Raw genomic sequence first — 19794 nt, forward strand, 5'->3', positions numbered from 1 at the left:
ATCAAATGCATTGACAGAGGTAATTTTTTGTATTTTAATCCAATTTCTCAATGAATATGTATATATTTTCGTCAGATTGTATATGAGAATTTATGGTTTCATTACTATTTCTGAAGTGGACAAGAATCCTGTGCAGTTTCTTAATTAGAAATCCTCAGCGTCTGTAATTATTTTGTTCAATACAAGTTAAACTAATTAAAAATGTCATCGTAAAAATGTGTGCCAGCTCTGAGCTTGAGTGAATTTTGATATGCATTGTAGGGTTTGTCATTATTTGCTTTGTTTTTGAAATGGTCTGGAATCTTCCCAACTTTGCATGACTTGATGTGAAGCTCAATATAATGCATGTAACATTTTTACCATCCATTTTAGAAATGTGTGAAGTCAGTGCTTTAAAACGTATGCTTAATAGGTACAATAATTGCAATGAGGATAACAGACTGCAGAGTTTTCCTCTAGAAAATAGAAAAAGGGTGACCATGACAGTGACCTTTTCTGTTAATGACTTCCCCTGCTTTTTTTTTTCTTTTTCTGGTAACCTACACTTGGTTCCCTCCATAAAAGCATACAATGTATGTTTTGTCAACTGAATCATAATACAAGCGTGCATCATGTCGGTATTGCTTGGTGTTTCATTGCATTTTACACACCTCTTAGATATAAATAAACCTTTCTTTTATATTCCACTTCAGAGATACACTACATGTACACACCGTATACGTGATAAACTGACTGTCAAACTTCCAATGTACAGTATACTGTACATGTGTATATTATTCATTGAATTGTATAGTAATCTTGTGTGCATGCATAAAATGGGGAGACATATTGTAAATATGGATCATTATCATCTTTCAATGTAACAAGTGTATGTCAATTTTTGTGTACATACAGCATACAATGTATGTAAATTTGTGTATGAATGTATCTGTGAGAGCATTCCAACTTGAGAAATATGCAATTGTTGAACACAGGACAAACATAAACCCAAAGGAAATCAGAATAAATTTGACTTATGCAGTGTAATATTGAATTCAAATGTGTTATTACTTGGCTGTACATACCTATAAGTTTACTATAAATGTAAAGTACTTGGTTTCCGTCCATAACAGAAGTGTGAACTACCTTACCTTTGAGCACAGTGCTTTTTTTATAGTGCAGTGGAAGATTGAACAATTTCAACATGCAGGGGAGTGTGTTGATTCATACAATATCTGCCACCATATTTTGGAGATGTCAATTTATACACGTTGTACATGTATGAGCCGTCCAGTGTTGATAAAAGACACAGCATTTAATTGAAATTTGTTAACCAAATGTGTAGCAAGCTACCTCTTCTGACGATGTTCTTCATTCTGCAAAGTGGCAAATCTTCACAACTGTTTAGTATGCTGGAAAAAAATATAGCCTATACAACCAAAAGTGCATGGATCAGTTATCTCCAGTGTAGTAGTGCACCCAATTTCCAACATGTACGCAAAGCTGGATGGATGTTTTGCGTCATCTTGAAAGTGGTGTGTTCCAGTAAGATTAATGCTGTTCCCATGTCATCAGATGACAGTATGTTTACTGTCTATGCAATGGCAGCTGCTCAGACTACAAAAAGTTTCAACCAATAATTGTTGAGGAGAGTGAAACCCAAACTTGGGGTGGGGGGGATTTCCCTTGCATCATAGTCATCTTTTAGCATGCTTGGAAATAAAATGTACACGTTGAAATGATTGTTATGAGGGGGATCATTCCTGAGGAAATTCAACTATTCATGTCACCTTTGTACCATTTACTTTGCTGTGAATGAGTTGGAACATGGGCCATGCTTGCAATGCTGAATAAATGTTCACTGGTTTTGTGACAAGAACAAAGAACGTTTCACATTGGTTTCATCATGATTTTGTCTGAATGTTTTACGAAATCATTGAACAATACTGTTTACGCCATAATATATATTATATTTAGCGAGTATATATTTTTTCTCAAAACAGGACTTTTCCACAAATTAGTGAGTGGTTAAATTTGCACTAGTGGAGCACAAGTAATCTACAGACAAATATCTGCTTGCATGTCACATTCATGATGGGATCAGAGTTAACATTTTTCCTCTGTAGTTAAATCCTCGAATAGCATCCGACTTCTGAAATGTACAAAAATGAAAACCTCGCAAAATATATGGCATATAAAGTACATGTAGGTCATTCCTTACACCAGTATTTCTGTGTGAAATGAAGGTTTTCGAAAGAAAACCAAAGCTGTAATTGCCAGAGTCCCGATATGGCCTCTTTTAAAATGCATGGATGAAAAGAGGGTAATCATAAAACTTGGTCTCATAATGATTACACCAACACCACTCGCACATTATTATTCATGGATAAATTGGCTGTAGACTAAAATGGAAGGTGCCCATAGTATTTATGTCTTCTTGACTTTGTTTGGAGGATTAGTTTCTACCAGCATTTGTGACCCTGCACCTCAAAACAAACAAAAAGTCGCCAGACATGAATTTTTAGTTAAGACCATATTCTGAAAGAGCAGACTTTAAGCTTTAAAATGATGTATAACTCAAATCAAATGAACTCTCCTAACCTATCTAAATATTGGAAAGAAAGCACAAATTCAGGAAAAAGTGTGAACTGAGAAAAGAGGCTCTAAAGTACAGTGTCTATTCAAGCGCTTAATCTTTACCAAACTGTGCTGGCTGTGCGATGAATGGGACAAAAAAAAACAGGAAGCCACCAGAGTTAAAACAAAGAAGGGATTATCAGATTTAACTGAAATTAAGCATGCCTCATTAACACATTCTGTCCATAATTAATGCTAACTTTCAAAGCAGTAGCACTATCCTTTCGAAAGTTATTAGAGCTGAAAGTGAAGACTGTGGACAAGGTTTTTCAGAAATGAAAAAGGGATTCTAAAGACACACCTAATCACACTATTCTACCAAAAATATTCGAGATAAACTGATGAAAAAACACACTTTCCTGCCCGTTTTATGATACCAAATTTTAGCATAATGTAAAAGAAGACCCGCTCTTTCAGAAAATATGAAAAAGTCAAGTTCGGCTAGGTTGACCCATTTCACTTATTTTCAGTCCTCACGCAAAATCAGTGTGTGCGACTTTATGTTCGTTTTGAGGTGCACGGTCACATTTAGAGGCAGATGTACAAGTGTAGATATAAACAATGAATATCTACACTGAGCAGAATCAAGGAAATGTACATTCTTGATAACATTTTTGATTTGCTTATGTCATTCAATACTAATCTCTATAGAGGGCTCTAATAGATGCTTGTATGTTTGTTTCTTTGTCTATATGTGGAGTTGAAATAACACACCATCAACAGATGTACTGATGAATGCAATTGTATATCAAACAGAATTTATTTTGCATGTTTGCATTAGATAGTAGGAATGCAAGGGACCATAATACAACATCTTTCATAGACAATTACTCTGAGTAAAACATTTTACAAATATAGTTCATAAGTTTCAGGTAGTACTCAAATTCAATACTGTCACACTATAAATACAATCCATACATGTCCTAAACATTTAATATATTGTACATTGTATCCTGGGATATGATATATCATAAAATATACTTTCAGCAAGACACCTTATAATTCATTTCAATTTTATTTGAAACCTACAGATTAAAGAGACAGTCACACACAGATAACAGATGAAGAATCCCTCCACCAGAACACTTGAGTGCCATAAATGAGATACTTTGGCAAGGTGATAAAAGAGTTGCTATACAGGGAATACAGATAATGCAAACACTTCATGTTCATTCATACTGAAATGAGCTAACGTATCTATGTACACCGTACTCAAATCTACTTTTTCAGCAGAAGTGGAAAAAAAAAATGTGCGGTGAAATAGGCCTAGGCGGTGTTTCTTGTCCCTATGAGGTATGAGGTACAGATTATACTTGCTTCAAAAAAAACACAAGACAAAAAAAAAAAAAAAAAATCTGTGCATAAAACATCTCCATTCAAGTTACCATTTCTTTAGAATTGCATGCAGCAGTAAGATACAGTGTGTTCTCTATGATAATACATTCACATCTATGTAGTGTGAGGAAAATGATGGGAAAGAAATAATGAAAGTGGGTTTGCTCATGAGCAGGTGGTGTCTATTCTTGATGAAAAAGAAGGAAAGAATTATGTGCAGTGAAATTAATGTTTCAAATACGTGTAGAAGATATCCCTGGTCATACAGGCGATGGTTACAATTTAGCTTGAGGCTAAAAAAAAATGGTTTGATATAAATTGGAATTAGAAAAATATAAACAGTGTCTTTGTAATACAAGTTTCATTAGGAGCATGCATGTACAAGTAGCTGCAGCTATACCATTCTTTGCTCCAGAATAATACAACCATTGTACACATACACATACAAAATAATCAATGTATGTGCACAGCACATACAGAGGTACGTATGTATATATGAACATACATAGTGTATGAATCTGAGTACCAGTAACTGGAAGCTCTATTCATGTTCAAATATTTTGAGTTGAATCATTTTCACTGTACAAGCAATACTGATGTATACAAATGTATAATGAAATAAGCTGATTATGGTATAAATGGTTAGCAATTCACAGATCAGACAGAACACAGGATCAATGTGGCAGCATTGCAATGTCATGACAGCTAATCAGGGATGTGAGAGTTTAGAGTCTAGTCTGATTTCAGACTTTTTTACTCTGCCCAGAACCCAATTTTCAGACTTTTGTTTTCTTTTCAATTGCTGAATTCTCAATTCAAATTCGTAAACTAGTCCACAATTACTCTTCAGACGGATATTTTTTCTTCCTTTTTCTTTTTTCATTAGTTTCATTTTTATTTTCCCAGACTTTATTTATGCAAGTGCTCTCCCACCCCTGGTTTATGATATGAAATTCATCAATTCTGTGGTTGGTTAAGCTTACATTTATGCAGACACAAGCTTTATGAAACTGAGTAAAATGGCTCTGTGGACATCTATATGATCCACGCAAAGAAAGGAGCAAATGGTGTACTAAAATAATCTTGATATATCACATTTCAAAGGAAAAGAATAAAATATCAAAAGCAAAAGACCAAACAATTTAAAACAAAACAACAACTAGAAGATTTACTTTTGTTCAAACAGTATCTGAAAACAGTGTCTTCAGATCCTTACAAGGTTATTCATCAGTTGTTGTGTCAGTAAGCTTGCAGCTGTTTTGTTTTGTTTTGTTTTTTCTTTTCTTTTCTTCTCTTTTCTTCTCTTTTCTTTTTCATTGCCATTTCATTATGTCCTAGCCTTGCTGGTCCAAAAGAAAGAATCCTGAAAAATGGACAGCATTTACAGTTTTATGAACAACAACCTAGAAAGAAATTGTTTCTTTTTTGATATCAGCAAGCATCAGAAATGGCACATAGAAAGCAAAAATAGCATCATTTCTATAAAATAGGATGAAAGTTTGTGTTAAGCAACAAATTGCAGACAAAAAAAAAACAGGTTAAACAGAAAAAAAAAGAAACATCCAAGAAAATGCACATACAAGGTTTGCAAGAAACTACCAAGTGCAAAATGTACACAGAAAATCACAGTGTGATTCCTTTATCATACTATACTCAAAAGCAGTAGGACGGCATAAAAATCATTTTCTCAAGGTTTTTGGAGTCAGTTATGAAAATGTTCTCTGTTGTCCAGAAAAAGAGGGCTAATACAAGGGTGCATATAGTGTGATATGCAACAGTCCATGAAAATGCACACAAAAAATGTCAAATTTTCAAGTACACTTCTGGTTGCTTTGGTCTATGCAGTTCGTCTCCTTCCTTCTCACAGTTTTCCTTCACGTGTTTACCCGTGGTAAGTCTGCTTGGTTTGGTTGGGTTTTGGTCCAACACAACGAATGATAGTGATCAGGTATAATCAGAAGTACCTGTGGGGACCTATACACAGTACAGGGGTAGCAGGGGTTAGTTATAGCCTTGTGGGGTGTATCTTTGCACCCCCCCCCCCCTGAAAGTTTGTTGTACTGTATTGACTATACACCACATTTCAGACTAGTCTGTACCCAGACAGTGACTCTGTGGAAATTCTTATAGCACATATTGTGTGCAGAAGAACTCTTTTCATGGGGCAAATGCAACACAGGAATCAGTTTTTTGGCTACACAGAGAGAGATGGTTTCTTCTCGTCTTTGGGAAAGGGGATGTTGCAGAGAGTCACGGCTGTGCAGCATCGTGTGAATCTTGCATCCCTTCCCTAGCTGTCTTCCTCATCCACCAGATAGTTTGGCTGGTTGGTGTCGTGGAGGTTGGCCACACTCTCTCTCTTTTCCTCCATACGAGCCAGTCGCTTCCTCCGAGTAGCCACCCGGTAGGCATTCCACACCCGCAGCGTCCCGTCCCACGAGCCTGAGATGTACTGTGGAGAAAAGTGAACAAATGGAGCAAAAAATTTAGCTTGTTGCTTTACAAGGATACTTGACTGTTATCAAGAAACCTCAGAATTATCAATACATCCAAGCCATCCACTCCCCCAACACACACACAAACACATACATATGTACCTGTATGTACAGACATAAAATGGCATTTCAGTAATTAAACAGAACACTGACTGAACACAGCTTCTCTTATTTTATACACATTACTGCAAAGATGGTGCAATGTCTCCTTTCCTTTCGTCTCGAAAGAAATGTGTTAAAATTACATTCCTTTTTTGTTAATTTTCCATCCCCCCTTCATATTAAAATATTTTTTTATTAGTGAAAGGAGATATATGTAAATGTGTTTTATGTTTAACCTATCAAGATCTTTAAAAATTTACCATGTCAGATGGCGATTTCTACCACTAAACTAACCAGGAATAAGCTAATTTTGTATGGATTATGTAATACATTGTACACACAAATTTGAAAAATTCTCATGACTCACTTAGATTCTTCATCACCTATTTGACTACAAAATGTGCATAGTACATCTTTGCATGTACACTGTACAAGCAAGCAAGAAATTATCACATACATTTAGTAATCTTATATCGGATCTACTAATGTACACAAATATTGTCTGCAATGACATACAAATGACACTAGCGCTAGAACAGTGATAAGAGGTAGGCCTCACCTGGTTCCTCTCTGGTACATGTATAATGCATCTGATGGAGTCAGTGTGCCCGTAGTTGGTCTGCAACAATTTGTTCTTCTTCGGATTGTACACTCTGTCATTCGTGCATGGATAAATGTGATAAGAGTGATGACATTAAAGCAAATTAGGGGGGGGGGGGGGGATTGGTGTTTAAGTTGTAGCTCAATTAACACAGTTGTGCCATAATGATAATGGTTGCAATTATGTGGTATTGTATGATTTGTTTTCAACCCGTTGAGGATGAGTCCCGAGTATACTCGGGCAGGTGTCTATGGGAAATGCGTGTTGTAGCAAAATCAAGCCGTCTTCAACAGGTTAAGAGCTGCATGTCATTCTCTCTATGTATGAAAACTCAAATTAAAATGATAAAACATGAGATGACGATGACATTCTCAGTTACCAGCAGCAATGAAATTGAAATTTCTTGTAAAGGCTACTGCACACTTTATGACTTTCAGTAGCAAGACTGACTTTGGATCTGAAATAAACAAGTGTGATTATTCTGATGATATTATAATCTATTTCAGATCCAAAGTCGGCCAGTCATGTGACTGAAAGTTGTAAAATATGCGGTGGCCTTTAGTTGTTAGCCATGAAAAAGCTCATTGTATCGTCATCACCTAAAGGGACAAGTAAAAGGCTACCCTCAATGAACATCATCATTTTTATTATACTCACAAACATATCACTTGTAATCTTTACAAAAATCATTATGCAAAAACTGTAATAACACAAATATCCATTTTCATGCAACTGGACTTTGGCATATTAAGACTATTAACTCGTTGAAACCGATTAATGATAATACTCAGGCAGGTGTCTATGGGAAAGGCGTGTTTTATGAAAATCAGCCCGTCCGTAACGGGTTAAAATTGCACTTGATTTCTGTGAAAAGGGGGAACACACATACACACCAACAAGAGTAATAACAACCAAACAAAGAAAAATCCTTCATGAGAGTTGGAGGAGATGTTTCTGGGTGTTGCTATGGACAAGTTTGAATGCTTGTTGAGGACGAGTCCCGAGTATACTCAGGCAGGTGTCTATGGGAAATGCATGTTGTAGCAAAATCAAACCATTTTCGGCGGGTTAAAGCAGACTTTGAACTACATACAGTAACATTGACAGAACAGAAGACAACGCAGCAGAAGAAGAAACAACATAAGACAAGTGAAGGTAAAAGAGAACAAGCTTGAGACTCACTTGATGACGCTGTGGACTCCTGCCACGATACACTCTGAGACATTGTCCAGACAGATGGCTGACACCGGGCCGTGGGCGTTGATGACCTGTTCACAGGACATCCCATCTCCACTCTGAGGTAAGACAAAGAGGAAAGGAAGCAAGAAATGGAAATGCTGTGTGCAAGATCTGTATTTCATAGATTGTGGAATTTTGTTTTTGCAAATTACTGTAAAAGTGGAAATTTTCGTGTGTGTTGATATTTTCCCGCATTTTGCACAAGCAGAAACTAGGGTGAAAATAAAAGCATGCAAACGTTTTTGCGCGCCATATGTTCCAGTACCTACTGCCTTGATTCCATGGAATTAAAAGCACGCAAAACTTTTCTTACCAGGCTGAGCGCAAAAAATTAGTGGCGCGAAAATATCCACTTTTACAGTACAGTGTTTTAATTTCATTATCGTCATTATTTTTCTTTTTTTTTAGGGGGGGGGGGTGGGGTAGGCAATTGCCATGATGATGAATTTGTAATGATATCTTGATTAAAGTCAGTAAAGTCACATGAAGTTTTCCTGCACCTGAACATGTGACGCCACACATGGTTTCTGTACTATCTGAGCAGTAAACTGTGTTACACACTAACTAGTAGAGATGACTTGTATAAGAAAAGTTTGTTAAAAACTACAAGGGGGTCTAGGGCAAATACCCCCTGGGCAATTACCCCGGACCAATCCCCTGACCCTAACCCTAATTCTAAATCCTGAACGCAAACCTCACCCTAACCCAAACTCTACCAAACTTTAACCCTAAACCCAACCCTAAACCTAATCTTTACTCTAATCCTAAACTTTACCAGTATTTCGCCGGGAGGAGGGGGGGGGGGGGGGAGGGAGGGTAATTGCCCTGATATGCTAAAAGGGCATGGGAGACGCAGTGTGACAACTCACCCACAGTCTGATAGTTCCGTCTTCTGACGCTGTGATCCAATTGTCGCCAAAGTTGCTCCACTTGACCTGCGTGACTTCACCCTCGTGACCTTGCAGCGTGTTCCTCAGGGTCATCTCGTGACCCTTCTCGCTGAAGTGACGAATATACGCCATCTTGTCTCCAGAGGCACAGGCAAACTCATTCCTTGGTGTGGAGAAGGAGGTTACAAACATCAGAATATTTTGACTGGTGATACAAAGTGCTGGAACCAAATGCAAAATGAAGTTAAGCACATGACATGCGCGAAGGTTGCATTGGTAGTGATTACATCACTGATGAAGACAACACGTGATAAGAATGGAAATGTAATCGTCTCTCTGTGACCAAATATCCGAAAAAACAGGAAACTGCTGAAATTGATTGAAAAATTGCCCTTTTCAGCATGAATATGCATATACATTTTTCATCGTTTCAGTACCAGCGATGAGGGAAAAAAAAATAGTGGGCATGCACATAAAGATAGATTATCCATGTTGGACTCATTATTTCATTGTTTCAAATGTTTCTGATGGTGTCTGATTTTGGATGATGTACAATGTATTTCTCTGCTTCAAATGCTCAACAAGCTCGCCAATGCACAAATTCCACACATTTTTAGGAAAGATCAAATATCATCTTTCCTGAATTCACCCTATAATAATAAAAACTTCCAAAGAAAAAAAAATCCCAACCTTTACAGCATTACAAAATTATGAACAACAAACAACAACAAAACATAAAATATAATCAGCTTTAATACACATGTTAAAGGTATAGCTCTCACATTAAAGATGATTACGTTCCTTACCGTCTGTGGCTATAATCCATGTCAATAATGATCCCATCACACGCCAGCTCCTCAATGTCGAAGCCATCCTCAGACACATTCCTGAAGCGATCCACCAGTCTGCGATGAGAGGGCAAGAGTACAGAAGACGTATGATAAAAAAGTACTGCCAACATTCACCCATTAAAAGCAGGGAGATCTAAACAGCAATCAGGGAGATACTTGTGTCATGCATGCATCTCAATGGGCAAAATGATTCCTGAATAAGGGAGATTTCTAAATGAATTTCTCTTTATGAGGCAAGAAGAGATGATGCTGTTTTCAGGAAGCCCTCAAAGAGTCAGGAAGACTTGGCAGCATTGCACCATATGGATTCCTATGACTGTTGGAACCGTTGAGCTTTTACTGTGCATACAACATTATCAAAAACCATAATAACAGCTTTCATCGTCATATTACTGTCATATTACTATCATCATCAAATATCTTTACCACTATCTTCTTCATCATCATAATCATATGATTATAGCCAATGTTTTGTGTATCATGACTACATCCCTTATAATCTACCAAAATTATATTCCTCATGGGGAAAGATATATTACAAAGAAACTTATTATGCGTGTAACACACACAAAAAAAAGCAATGTTCAGCTGCAGATCATTATTCATATGAAATATGTTAATTAATTTCATCATTGCTGTTTGTCATGCATTTCTTGAGTAGGACCATCTGCAATAAGGAAATAATGGCAACAAACATCCTTAGAATGAGGCTGCACACTAACCCATTTTTCTACTGGTCAGACCTGTCCGTCGGACCATTTAAGGTGCCCAGTTTTTCCTTTATTAACTGGTCCATTCAAGAAAAAGTTACTGGTTCAGCAATGATTTTTATGGTCAGGGACCGTCGGAACCAGTGCTAGTGTGCAGAGTTGCTCAGTACCAAAGCTTGCAAGACACATTCTTGAAAACTCAGAATAATGTAGTTGACATTTTTTTTTTCTCTCTCTCTATCTCACTACAACTGTACTTCACTTCCTGATATTTTCCCCCTCCTGGTACTACAAGAGTGTTCCCTCAATATCCTTCTTCTCTCTCTCTCTCTCTCTCTCTCTTCTTCTGCTTCTTCTTCTGCATTTTGCTTTACTTTTTTTGGTCCATTTTGACTTTCTATTGTCCATTCTGTGGCAAAGTTTGGTTGGTAATGATTATTTTGTTCTTGTTCCATGGCTTTCTTCACAAGTTATTGACAATACTTACTTTCCTGATTCCAAATCCCAGATGCATATTCTTCTGTCCCAGCCTGAGGTTACCTAATACACAGAAAAAACACAATAAGAATTAATTTATCAATAAACCTCTCATTTTTGCCAAGATTTTACATCACACAACGCAGACACTTATTAGCCTGTTTCATATTTCTGTTTTTGTTATTCTTTATAATGTGCTGAATTTAATCTCACAAAAGTGAGAGAAAAGGGAAGACAAAAACAAATAAACATGCCTCCAGGTTGGAAAGAAACAAATCACGAATTCAAGTGTCCTTGCTTTAGACATTCCCTTTAAATGCACCATGGTTGCCAAGACAAGCTAAGAAATGTATCAGCAAGTCACTTTTGTGAATATTGCTTTTGAATCGGCATCATTTGAATTATGCAAATAGCTTTAATTCATTGTCACTTCACTCTTCACGTGACCTTGTATCACAAAACCAACAGTCGCATGACCTGATTTTGTGAGGGCTAAACAATTTTTAAAAGTGAGGAAAAAGGGGAGGGGGGGGGGTTATATTTTCTGAAAGAGCAATTCTCTTTTGATGCATTTCAAAGAATTTAAATCGTAAAACAGAATGTGAAAATCCCTTTAATCGTCTTTTATGCATTTTTTTTTTTCTAAATAAGTACTACTACACTTCCTCATCCCTTCAAAAAAGTTGACATAATACCGCTGGTGTGACAAGATCTTGCAACTTAAATTTGGGTGAAAATCACATTCTTTGCATTGATTGTCAGGAAATCAGTCAAGTGGTGTCCTGTCCAAATCCAAACCGTCTTATCCCCGAAACAAAGCCCCCATGGCACGCCAAAGGAAAGGCTATTCTATTTGTCATGAGAATGTGGCTGCCATGTATATTTGCTCTCCCCACATCTGCCATATTTAAAATGATATGTTTGGTTGCCCCAAACTGTGATGAGGTCTAGATGACTATCGCCCTCACCAGGAAGGTGGTACGGAATCCATGCTCCCGTCCGACAAGGAACATGCTCGTGACGCAGCTGCTGTGTCCTGAGAGGACATTCTTGCAGATGAAGCCGGCTACCCGGTTGGTCACTGAGTCAGTCTGTTTGGAGAGAGACAAGGAAAAAATGAGCACCTTTTCCTCATCAACTGTCACTGTATGCAATATGTATCATGCACTCTTTAACCCTATTCTAACTGGGGGGGGGGGGGGGGGGGGGGGGGGTCAGATTGACCTCCCCCCTTGACGTTTCGCGCCACGATTTCGCAACGCGCAAAGATTTTGCCCAACAACTTTTTTCATTGAAGTCTCCCGCATATTTTGAGACCAAATTTGCGACGTCCGGGTACACCGTTCTGATGTTACATAATGTTTTGCATATGCATGTGAACCCCAAAACAGCTCAAATTCATGATATCGTGTGCAAATCCAATGCAAATTGGGTTTTTTGATTAAATTGATATAAATAGGATTATTTCAACTTTTAACCATTGAAATCAATCAATTCTAGTGTAGATAAGCCTGAAAAAGTGCCTGCAACAAATTTTGGCTAAAAAACAATAGAAAACAAAAGGTCGAAGAAACAGTAAAATATATAAGAAATTAACAAAACAATAGAAAACAAAAGAAATTGATTTTGATTGTGCTATTTTTTTACACGAAATTTGATTGATGTGCTTTGAGGAATTCTGACACAACAACTTAGCAATCCTCCAGTCTTTTTAATGGAGTTATAGGTGAAAATATGATTTCATGCACAGATTTGCATAATTAATTTATTAAAAATAGAAAGGCAATATTTTTCTATTGTATGACCATGTAATCTTGTAGATGACATCCAGCTCTATCTTCAGGCAAAATTTCGCAGCGATCGCGCGATCAGCGGCCGAGATCTGAAGGGGGAGGGGGGGGGTCAAATTGAACCCCCCCAGTAAAAACTTGGTCTCAAATAGCCCAGTTAGAATAGGGTTAAAGGAAGTTAAAATGAGACCATTTAAAAGCACTTGACTGCTCGTACTATAGTTATCAATTAGCCAGAGAAAAGTGTCCTACTTCACCTAGGGCCAAGGACTAAGATAAGACAAACCTACCTGAGTTCTAATGAATCCTGAGTTGTGAATTAAAAAAAATAATAATTATTATTAATAATCAATTTACCACTCTGTAATGGTACAAACCAAATATAGCATCAAAAACAAAAATTATGCTAGCACTGCTGCAGTGTCAACATGTGTGTTTTGCCCTTAGAATATTCAATTTGATGACTAACTTTGATATGAGAGCAATATCTCAAACATTCAATGACAGTTGTAGCTTCAGAAACAAACTAGCAAACAAATAATAGAAAACCTAACACTAACATGTCATCCCTTATCCACCCCCCCCCCCCCCTCCCCCCCTCCATGGTTACACTCATTGCTTTGGTCCAGCATTCAATCACACTATCCAATGTTATGGCTGATTTCAATCCTAATTTAAGAGTTTCAAAACTTCATGAATCAGACCCACAGGTGGTATTCTCTCTTTGAACAAGAAAATAAAGGAAGAAAAAAAGATGAAAACCAACCAACAAACAAACATATCAAATCAAAATATGTAATGAATAGGAAATCTCTCCACATTACATACACTGTATGTCATAAATATTCAAGCCAAAAAGAAGCAAAATTCAATCCCATCTCTTCTCTTTCATCATCAACAAGGCATGAAAGTTTATTTTGTTACGGCCCAGTGCACATAGGAGGAAGTGCAAGCTAGTATAAAAGCGCAAAACTTAAGCTTAAGCAGGATGCATCGTGTGGGGATGCTGTTACCTCAAACCAACCCGGCATCTTAACGACTCTTCTGATGGTTTATAAGGGGGATTTTAAAATTTTGGCAAAGGACAGGGAATGTACCGAAACTAGCTGTCAAGTTTGAAGGAGAAAGTATAATGCAGTAAATTGTGAAGCAGAGCGGTCTTGTGGTTAATAGTGAAATATGCATGTCACAAAAAGAAAGCACCAGGGGGGGGGGGGGGGGGGGAGAGAGAGAGAGAGAGAGAGAGAGAGAGATGAATCCAAAGAAATAATAGCCTGAACTCTGCAGTTTTCCCTATCTCTGGATTTACCTCACAGCTTGACTATCCTGCATGTGACACTGACACAATATACATTGCCTGTCACAGAAACCACAACCCTCATAACTCTAATACAATGCTTAATGCACCACGACTGTACATTCTTGGTGATCAAAGTCTTTTTCCTGTGTCAAGGAAACTGATCTCTAGCAGCTAGCAGTATTCCTATCACACAATGTGGAGAGCATTCACCGATTTATGCATGCAAGACAGGAAATTTGTGGATTCAGAGTACGCATTGTCCAGTTCCCTTTGGTAAGTTTCACTAAATACTCTGTTATGCAACATACCACAATTGTCAGTAATGAACATATAAACCAGTATAAATATGTTAAATGCTGAGTACTGAACTGCACATTGATATGCAATGGTCATTGCACAGCTTGCACAGGAAAGAATGCCTGCACAATTTGGAAACACTATTTGACTGACTGAAGAAATAGAATAGAGGTTACATGCATGGGTGCCAAGGACATTGTGCAGGCTGTTTGTACACTATGCATAGAACTAGAAATGTCGCTTTGGCGACTGGTATGCCTCCGCCATAATGCATGATTTTCCCAATAGGTCTAGATAGTACATGTGGACAATGTGTGATTACATTTTCACAAAATTGGCAAAATATTGAAATGACAAGTTTGTCACAAATGTGTTCGATGTTCACCTTCCTTGACCGAGGTTTAATTGGATGAATAGGAGAGCATGTATTTGGGGATTTAAGGACTTTAACTTGACTTTGACCCATTCATACATTTATGCATTGAGTAATTTTCAAGGTACCGGTATGGAGAAAAAGTGCAATTTCTGAATTGAATGTAAATTGTTACCATTATCATCTGGCCTTTGACCCTAAAATTCATAAGATAATCACTTTCAGGTAGAACATGCATAATATGTACTTAGTTTCAAAACATGAGCCACTTCCGAGATATGGAGGAAAAAGTTAGTTCAGCACTTTCACTTGATCTTTGACCTTTTGACCTTTGAGGCAAGAAAAAAGAAGAAAAAACTAGAAATGTCGCTACGGCGACTGATGCCTCCGCCATAATGCATGATTCTCCCAATAGGTGTATAGTACAATGTCTTCACAATGTGTGATGACAGTTTCACATAACTGGCAAAATATCGAAATAACAGGTTTATCAGAAATATCTTGAATGTTCACTTTCCATGAACTGGGTTTGCTATAATTGTCTATTAAAGAGTACAGGTACACATATTTGGGGAATTGAAAACTTTTACTTGACTTCTGACCGACCTTATTATAAGTTTATGCATTGAGTATAATTTTCAAGGTATGAAGAAAGAGTGTACAGTACAAAATATATCTTTTTTTTCATTCAAACCTAACCTTTGACCCTTAACCTTTGACCTTTAACCTTCTGGCTGGAAACTTCCAAGAGAATCTCCATTAAGTAATACATGTAAATATATTAAATTTTAAAACTAATACTGCAATTATTGCATATACTAGTAAATGAGGGAAATAGTAACATTTTGAGGAGTTGACCTTGACCTTTGACCCCCGACTATTGACCCATGACCCCTAAATTCCCTAGATAATCCCTGCCAGTCAGTACATGCATATGTACCAAGTTCCATGAAGATACATTGAACCATTTGTGAGAAATGTGATATTGCAACATTTTCACCTAACCTTTGACCTTTTGACCTTTGACCTTATGACATGAAACTCTCTCTGGAGAATCTTTATGCAGTAGTACATGTCTACACTAAGTTTCAAGAAAATAACTGCGGGCATTGCATAGATATGGGGGAAATAGCAACATTTTTAGCATTTGACCTTGACCTTTTGACCTTTGACCTCTTGTCAATGTCACTAAAATCTACTCAACTAATTGTCCCATCATACATCATCCTTGGACCAAGTTTGGTGAAAGGTGCTTCATCCAGTTTTGAGTTATCACGTAAACAGATAAATTTTAGGATTTGACCTTGATCTTTGACCTTTGACCTCTGTCCGATTTCACTGAAAAACTAATCAAGTAATTGTCCCATCATACATCATCCTCCAACAAAGTTTGGTGAAATTTGCTCCATACAGTCTAGAGTTATCGCGTAAACGGATAAATTTCATGATATGACCTTGACCTTTGACCTTTGACCTTTTGCCGATTTCACCTAAAATCTAATCAAATCATTGCCCCATCATACTTCATACTTGGACCTAGTTTGGTAAAATTCCAGTAAATATTACTCAAGTTATCGCGTAAACGAAAGCGGACGGACGTACGGACGTACGGACGTACGGACGTACGTACGGACGTACGGACGGACGGACGGACAACCCGAAAACATAATGCCTCCGGCACCACTACGTGGCGGAGGCATAAAAAACTTTCCAGAGAATTTCTATTAGGTTACACATGCATACACCAAGTGTAAAAAAAAATACCCCTTCTGGCATTGCATAAATATGAGGGAAATAGCAAAATTTTGAAGTGTTGCACTTGACCTTTGACCCCTGACCTTTGACCCCATGAACCCTACATTCTCTAGATAATCACTTCCAGTCAGTACATGTATATACTATGTTCCATGAAGATACCTGGAACAATTTTCCAAGGTACGGAGAAAACAAAGAAGTTTTAATATTTTTACTTGACCTTTTGACCTTTGACCTTTGACCTCATGACCCAAACTTTCACCAGAGAATCTTAATTGGGTAATACATGTATACACTAAGTTTCAAGAAAATATCTTCAGGCATTGAATAGATATGGTGGAAATAGTGAAATTTTATGTATTTGACCCTGACCTTTTGACCTTTGACCTTTGACCTCATAACCCAAACTTTCACCAGAGAATCTTAATTGGGTAATACATGTATACACTAAGTTTCAAGAAAATATCTTCAGGCATTCAATAGATATGGTGGAAATAGTGAAATTTTATGTATTTGACCCTGACCTTTTGACCTTTGACCTTTGACCTCATAACCCAAACTTTCACCAGAGAATCTTAATTGGGTAATACATGTATACACTAAGTTTCAAGAAAATCTCTCCTGGCATTCAATAGATATGGTGGAAATAGTGACATTTTAGGTATTTGACCTTGACCTTTTGACCTTTGACCTTGAGCATGTGCACCCAAAAGTTGATAGGCACAACTTCACCCCCTAATACATATACATGCCAAGTTTCACTAGGATACCTCAAGAGGTTTTGATAGTTACCTTGTCTACAAAATTCATTACGGACGGACGCTACGACGGACGGAAGGACGGACGGACGGACGGACGAACAACCCGAAAACATAATGCCTCCGGCACCACTTCGTGGCGGAGGCATAAAAATAAATCACTACGAGTCAAGTACCAGGATTCCGCCCCCCCCCCCTTCAGATCTCGCCTATGGAACGCGTGATCGCGCCGAAAATCAGCACACGCGACGCTCGCGACGTATACTATCAAAATGTATGGTTGCGTTCTCCGAAAAATTTTTCTTATATTTTATATCAATTAATTATTGTAATTTGTGCATAAAATCAGTTTTGGGCACTAAATCACTTATTAATGCTCTAATTAAGCTAATTTCTTTTTAAAAATGTTTCTTGTATCATTCTCCTGAGACATAGGATAAAAAAAAATCTGTATCGAAATAAATTTCTTATGTATTTCCTTGTTTTTTTGAATTTCTTATGTATTTCATTGTTTTTCGACCTTTTGTTTTTGTTTGTTTTTTGGCCAAAATTTGTCACAGACATTTTTCGAAGCTTTATCATGCTGAAATAAATTAATTTCGTCCATTCTAAGTCAAGATATGAATTTTTATGTGAATTAATTGAAAAAACACAATTTGCATTGGATTTGTACACAAAATCACGTTTTGGAGCAATTTTGGGGTTGACAAATTTTTTTCGAACGGGCGTCGCGTCAAAACGGTACGCGCGGGCGCAACAATTTTGGTCTCAAAAGTTGCGCGATACTTGAAAGAAAAAAGTCATGAAACATCGCGGCGGGAGCTTATCGCGCTGCGAAGATATTGCGCGAAACATCGAGGGGGGGCGGATTCCGCCCCCCCAGCCTGATTAGGGTTAAAGTCAGTGGATAGTTCAGTGACCCTTCAGACTTGTGCATTTGAGAGTAGGAGAAAAAATCTTTGAAATGAAAAATCTCTTTTGAACTCACCTCATCATCCAATGATATCGTCTCCTCAAATTCCGATGAGTTGTCAGAGCTGGACTCGGAGAAGTTGTTGAGCAGGATGCGGTACTTCTTGAGGAGGTCCACATTGTTGGAGGGTTTCATGTCACGTAGTGCATTCACTGCTGCGTCGTCAAATCCCCAAATGTCTGAATGGGTTGAAATAATTCATATCACACATAGAATACTGTATACACCATAGTAAACTTTTGAATGTCTAATTTTCATGCATCAATACTTCATAAGGATTTTTCCCAGTGTTTACATGCAGATTCATGACTATAGAGTACAGGTCACTAATGAAAGGAGATGTAAGTGTGCACATTACATTCATGTCAAGGTCAGAGCTAATAAGTTTGCATGTTACTAAATTTGGAATGCCACTCGACTCATTTTCATATTACTGTCCTATTTCAACGTAGGCAGAATTTCTTGTGCCTTTGGATTTCTTGACGTCATTGTGGGAAAACTTCGAGAGTAAGTCGCCTCTCTTTGCTCAGGATGAGTGGCAGGTTTAGATCTCTGCCAGGACAATCCACATGAAAACTTGTCAGACGTTAGGTCATCCATCATATTACACGTCACGCACCCAGATACAAGAGCTGTACAATCACACATGACACCTTAGCCTGCACACACTTGCATAAATTTCGGTTCGATGCTCTCGTAGAGTAAAGACGTATGTCTTAGCCAGCTCTTGGACTACACAGTTATGCGTGGAATACACACTTGACCCTAAGTGAAATTTCAAGTCATGAGTTTTGGAAAAAGTGGCTACAACCTCCGATATCAACCTGACACCAGAAAACTCAACAGGAAACCTTCAAACTCGAGTACAATGTCACTGAATTCTGCATCGACTTCAAGTGGAAAGCCTCCGCGGCACCCATCTTCCTCCACCACTTCCCGGGAATCCGAGCATGTGATAAGCCCCGGACAATTGACCCCGCCAAATGCTGACCGATCTACGTCTACCTACATGGCGGGTATTGCGGAGCTAAAAGACATGTTCACCGGACTTTCAACTCAGGTAACAAGGAAAAGTAGAAATTACGCGGTGCGTAACATATGTCCCCACCGGAAGTAGCATTTTGTAACAAAATGTGCAATATAGGTAAAAAATCAAGGTCAAAGGTCAAAGAAGTCAAAGGTCAAAATTCTGTGTAGAAGTTTTGAAGCCCTCACCTAGTGCCATCACATAA

General features: G+C 37.7%; 1 protein-coding gene across 1 annotated transcript; it reads right to left on the reverse strand.

Annotated features, from left to right (window-relative positions):
• Positions 1–6241: 6241 nt before the first annotated feature.
• Positions 6242–19482, reverse strand: LOC139727081 (uncharacterized). Its single transcript, XM_071638059.1, has 9 exons — positions 19422–19482; positions 18578–18741; positions 12285–12407; positions 11327–11379; positions 10085–10183; positions 9258–9441; positions 8332–8444; positions 7108–7201; positions 6242–6403 (listed from the first exon to the last, which is right to left on the reverse strand). The coding sequence occupies exons 1-9, from the start codon at positions 19480–19482 to the stop codon at positions 6242–6244; spliced, it is 1053 nt and encodes a 350-aa protein (XP_071494160.1).
• Positions 19483–19794: the final 312 nt, after the last annotated feature.

Source organism: Diadema antillarum, unplaced genomic scaffold, assembly GCF_040938485.1.
Source record: "Diadema antillarum isolate AM-2024a unplaced genomic scaffold, OU_Dant_1.0 seq00000118_RagTag, whole genome shotgun sequence".
NCBI lineage: Eukaryota > Metazoa > Echinodermata > Echinoidea > Diadematoida > Diadematidae > Diadema > Diadema antillarum.

Coding starts and splice junctions, on each gene's coding strand:
- LOC139727081 (XM_071638059.1), bottom strand. CDS start 19,482: ATGGGTGCCGCGGAGGCTTTCCACTTGAAGTCGATGCAGAATTCAGTG. Junction 10,184..11,326: donor TGGGATTTGGAATCAGGAAA/GTAAGTATTGTC, acceptor CTCTCATCGCAG/ACTGGTGGATCGCTTCAGGA. Junction 9,442..10,084: donor ATGGATTATAGCCACAGACG/GTAAGGAACGTA, acceptor CTCCACACCAAG/GAATGAGTTTGCCTGTGCCT.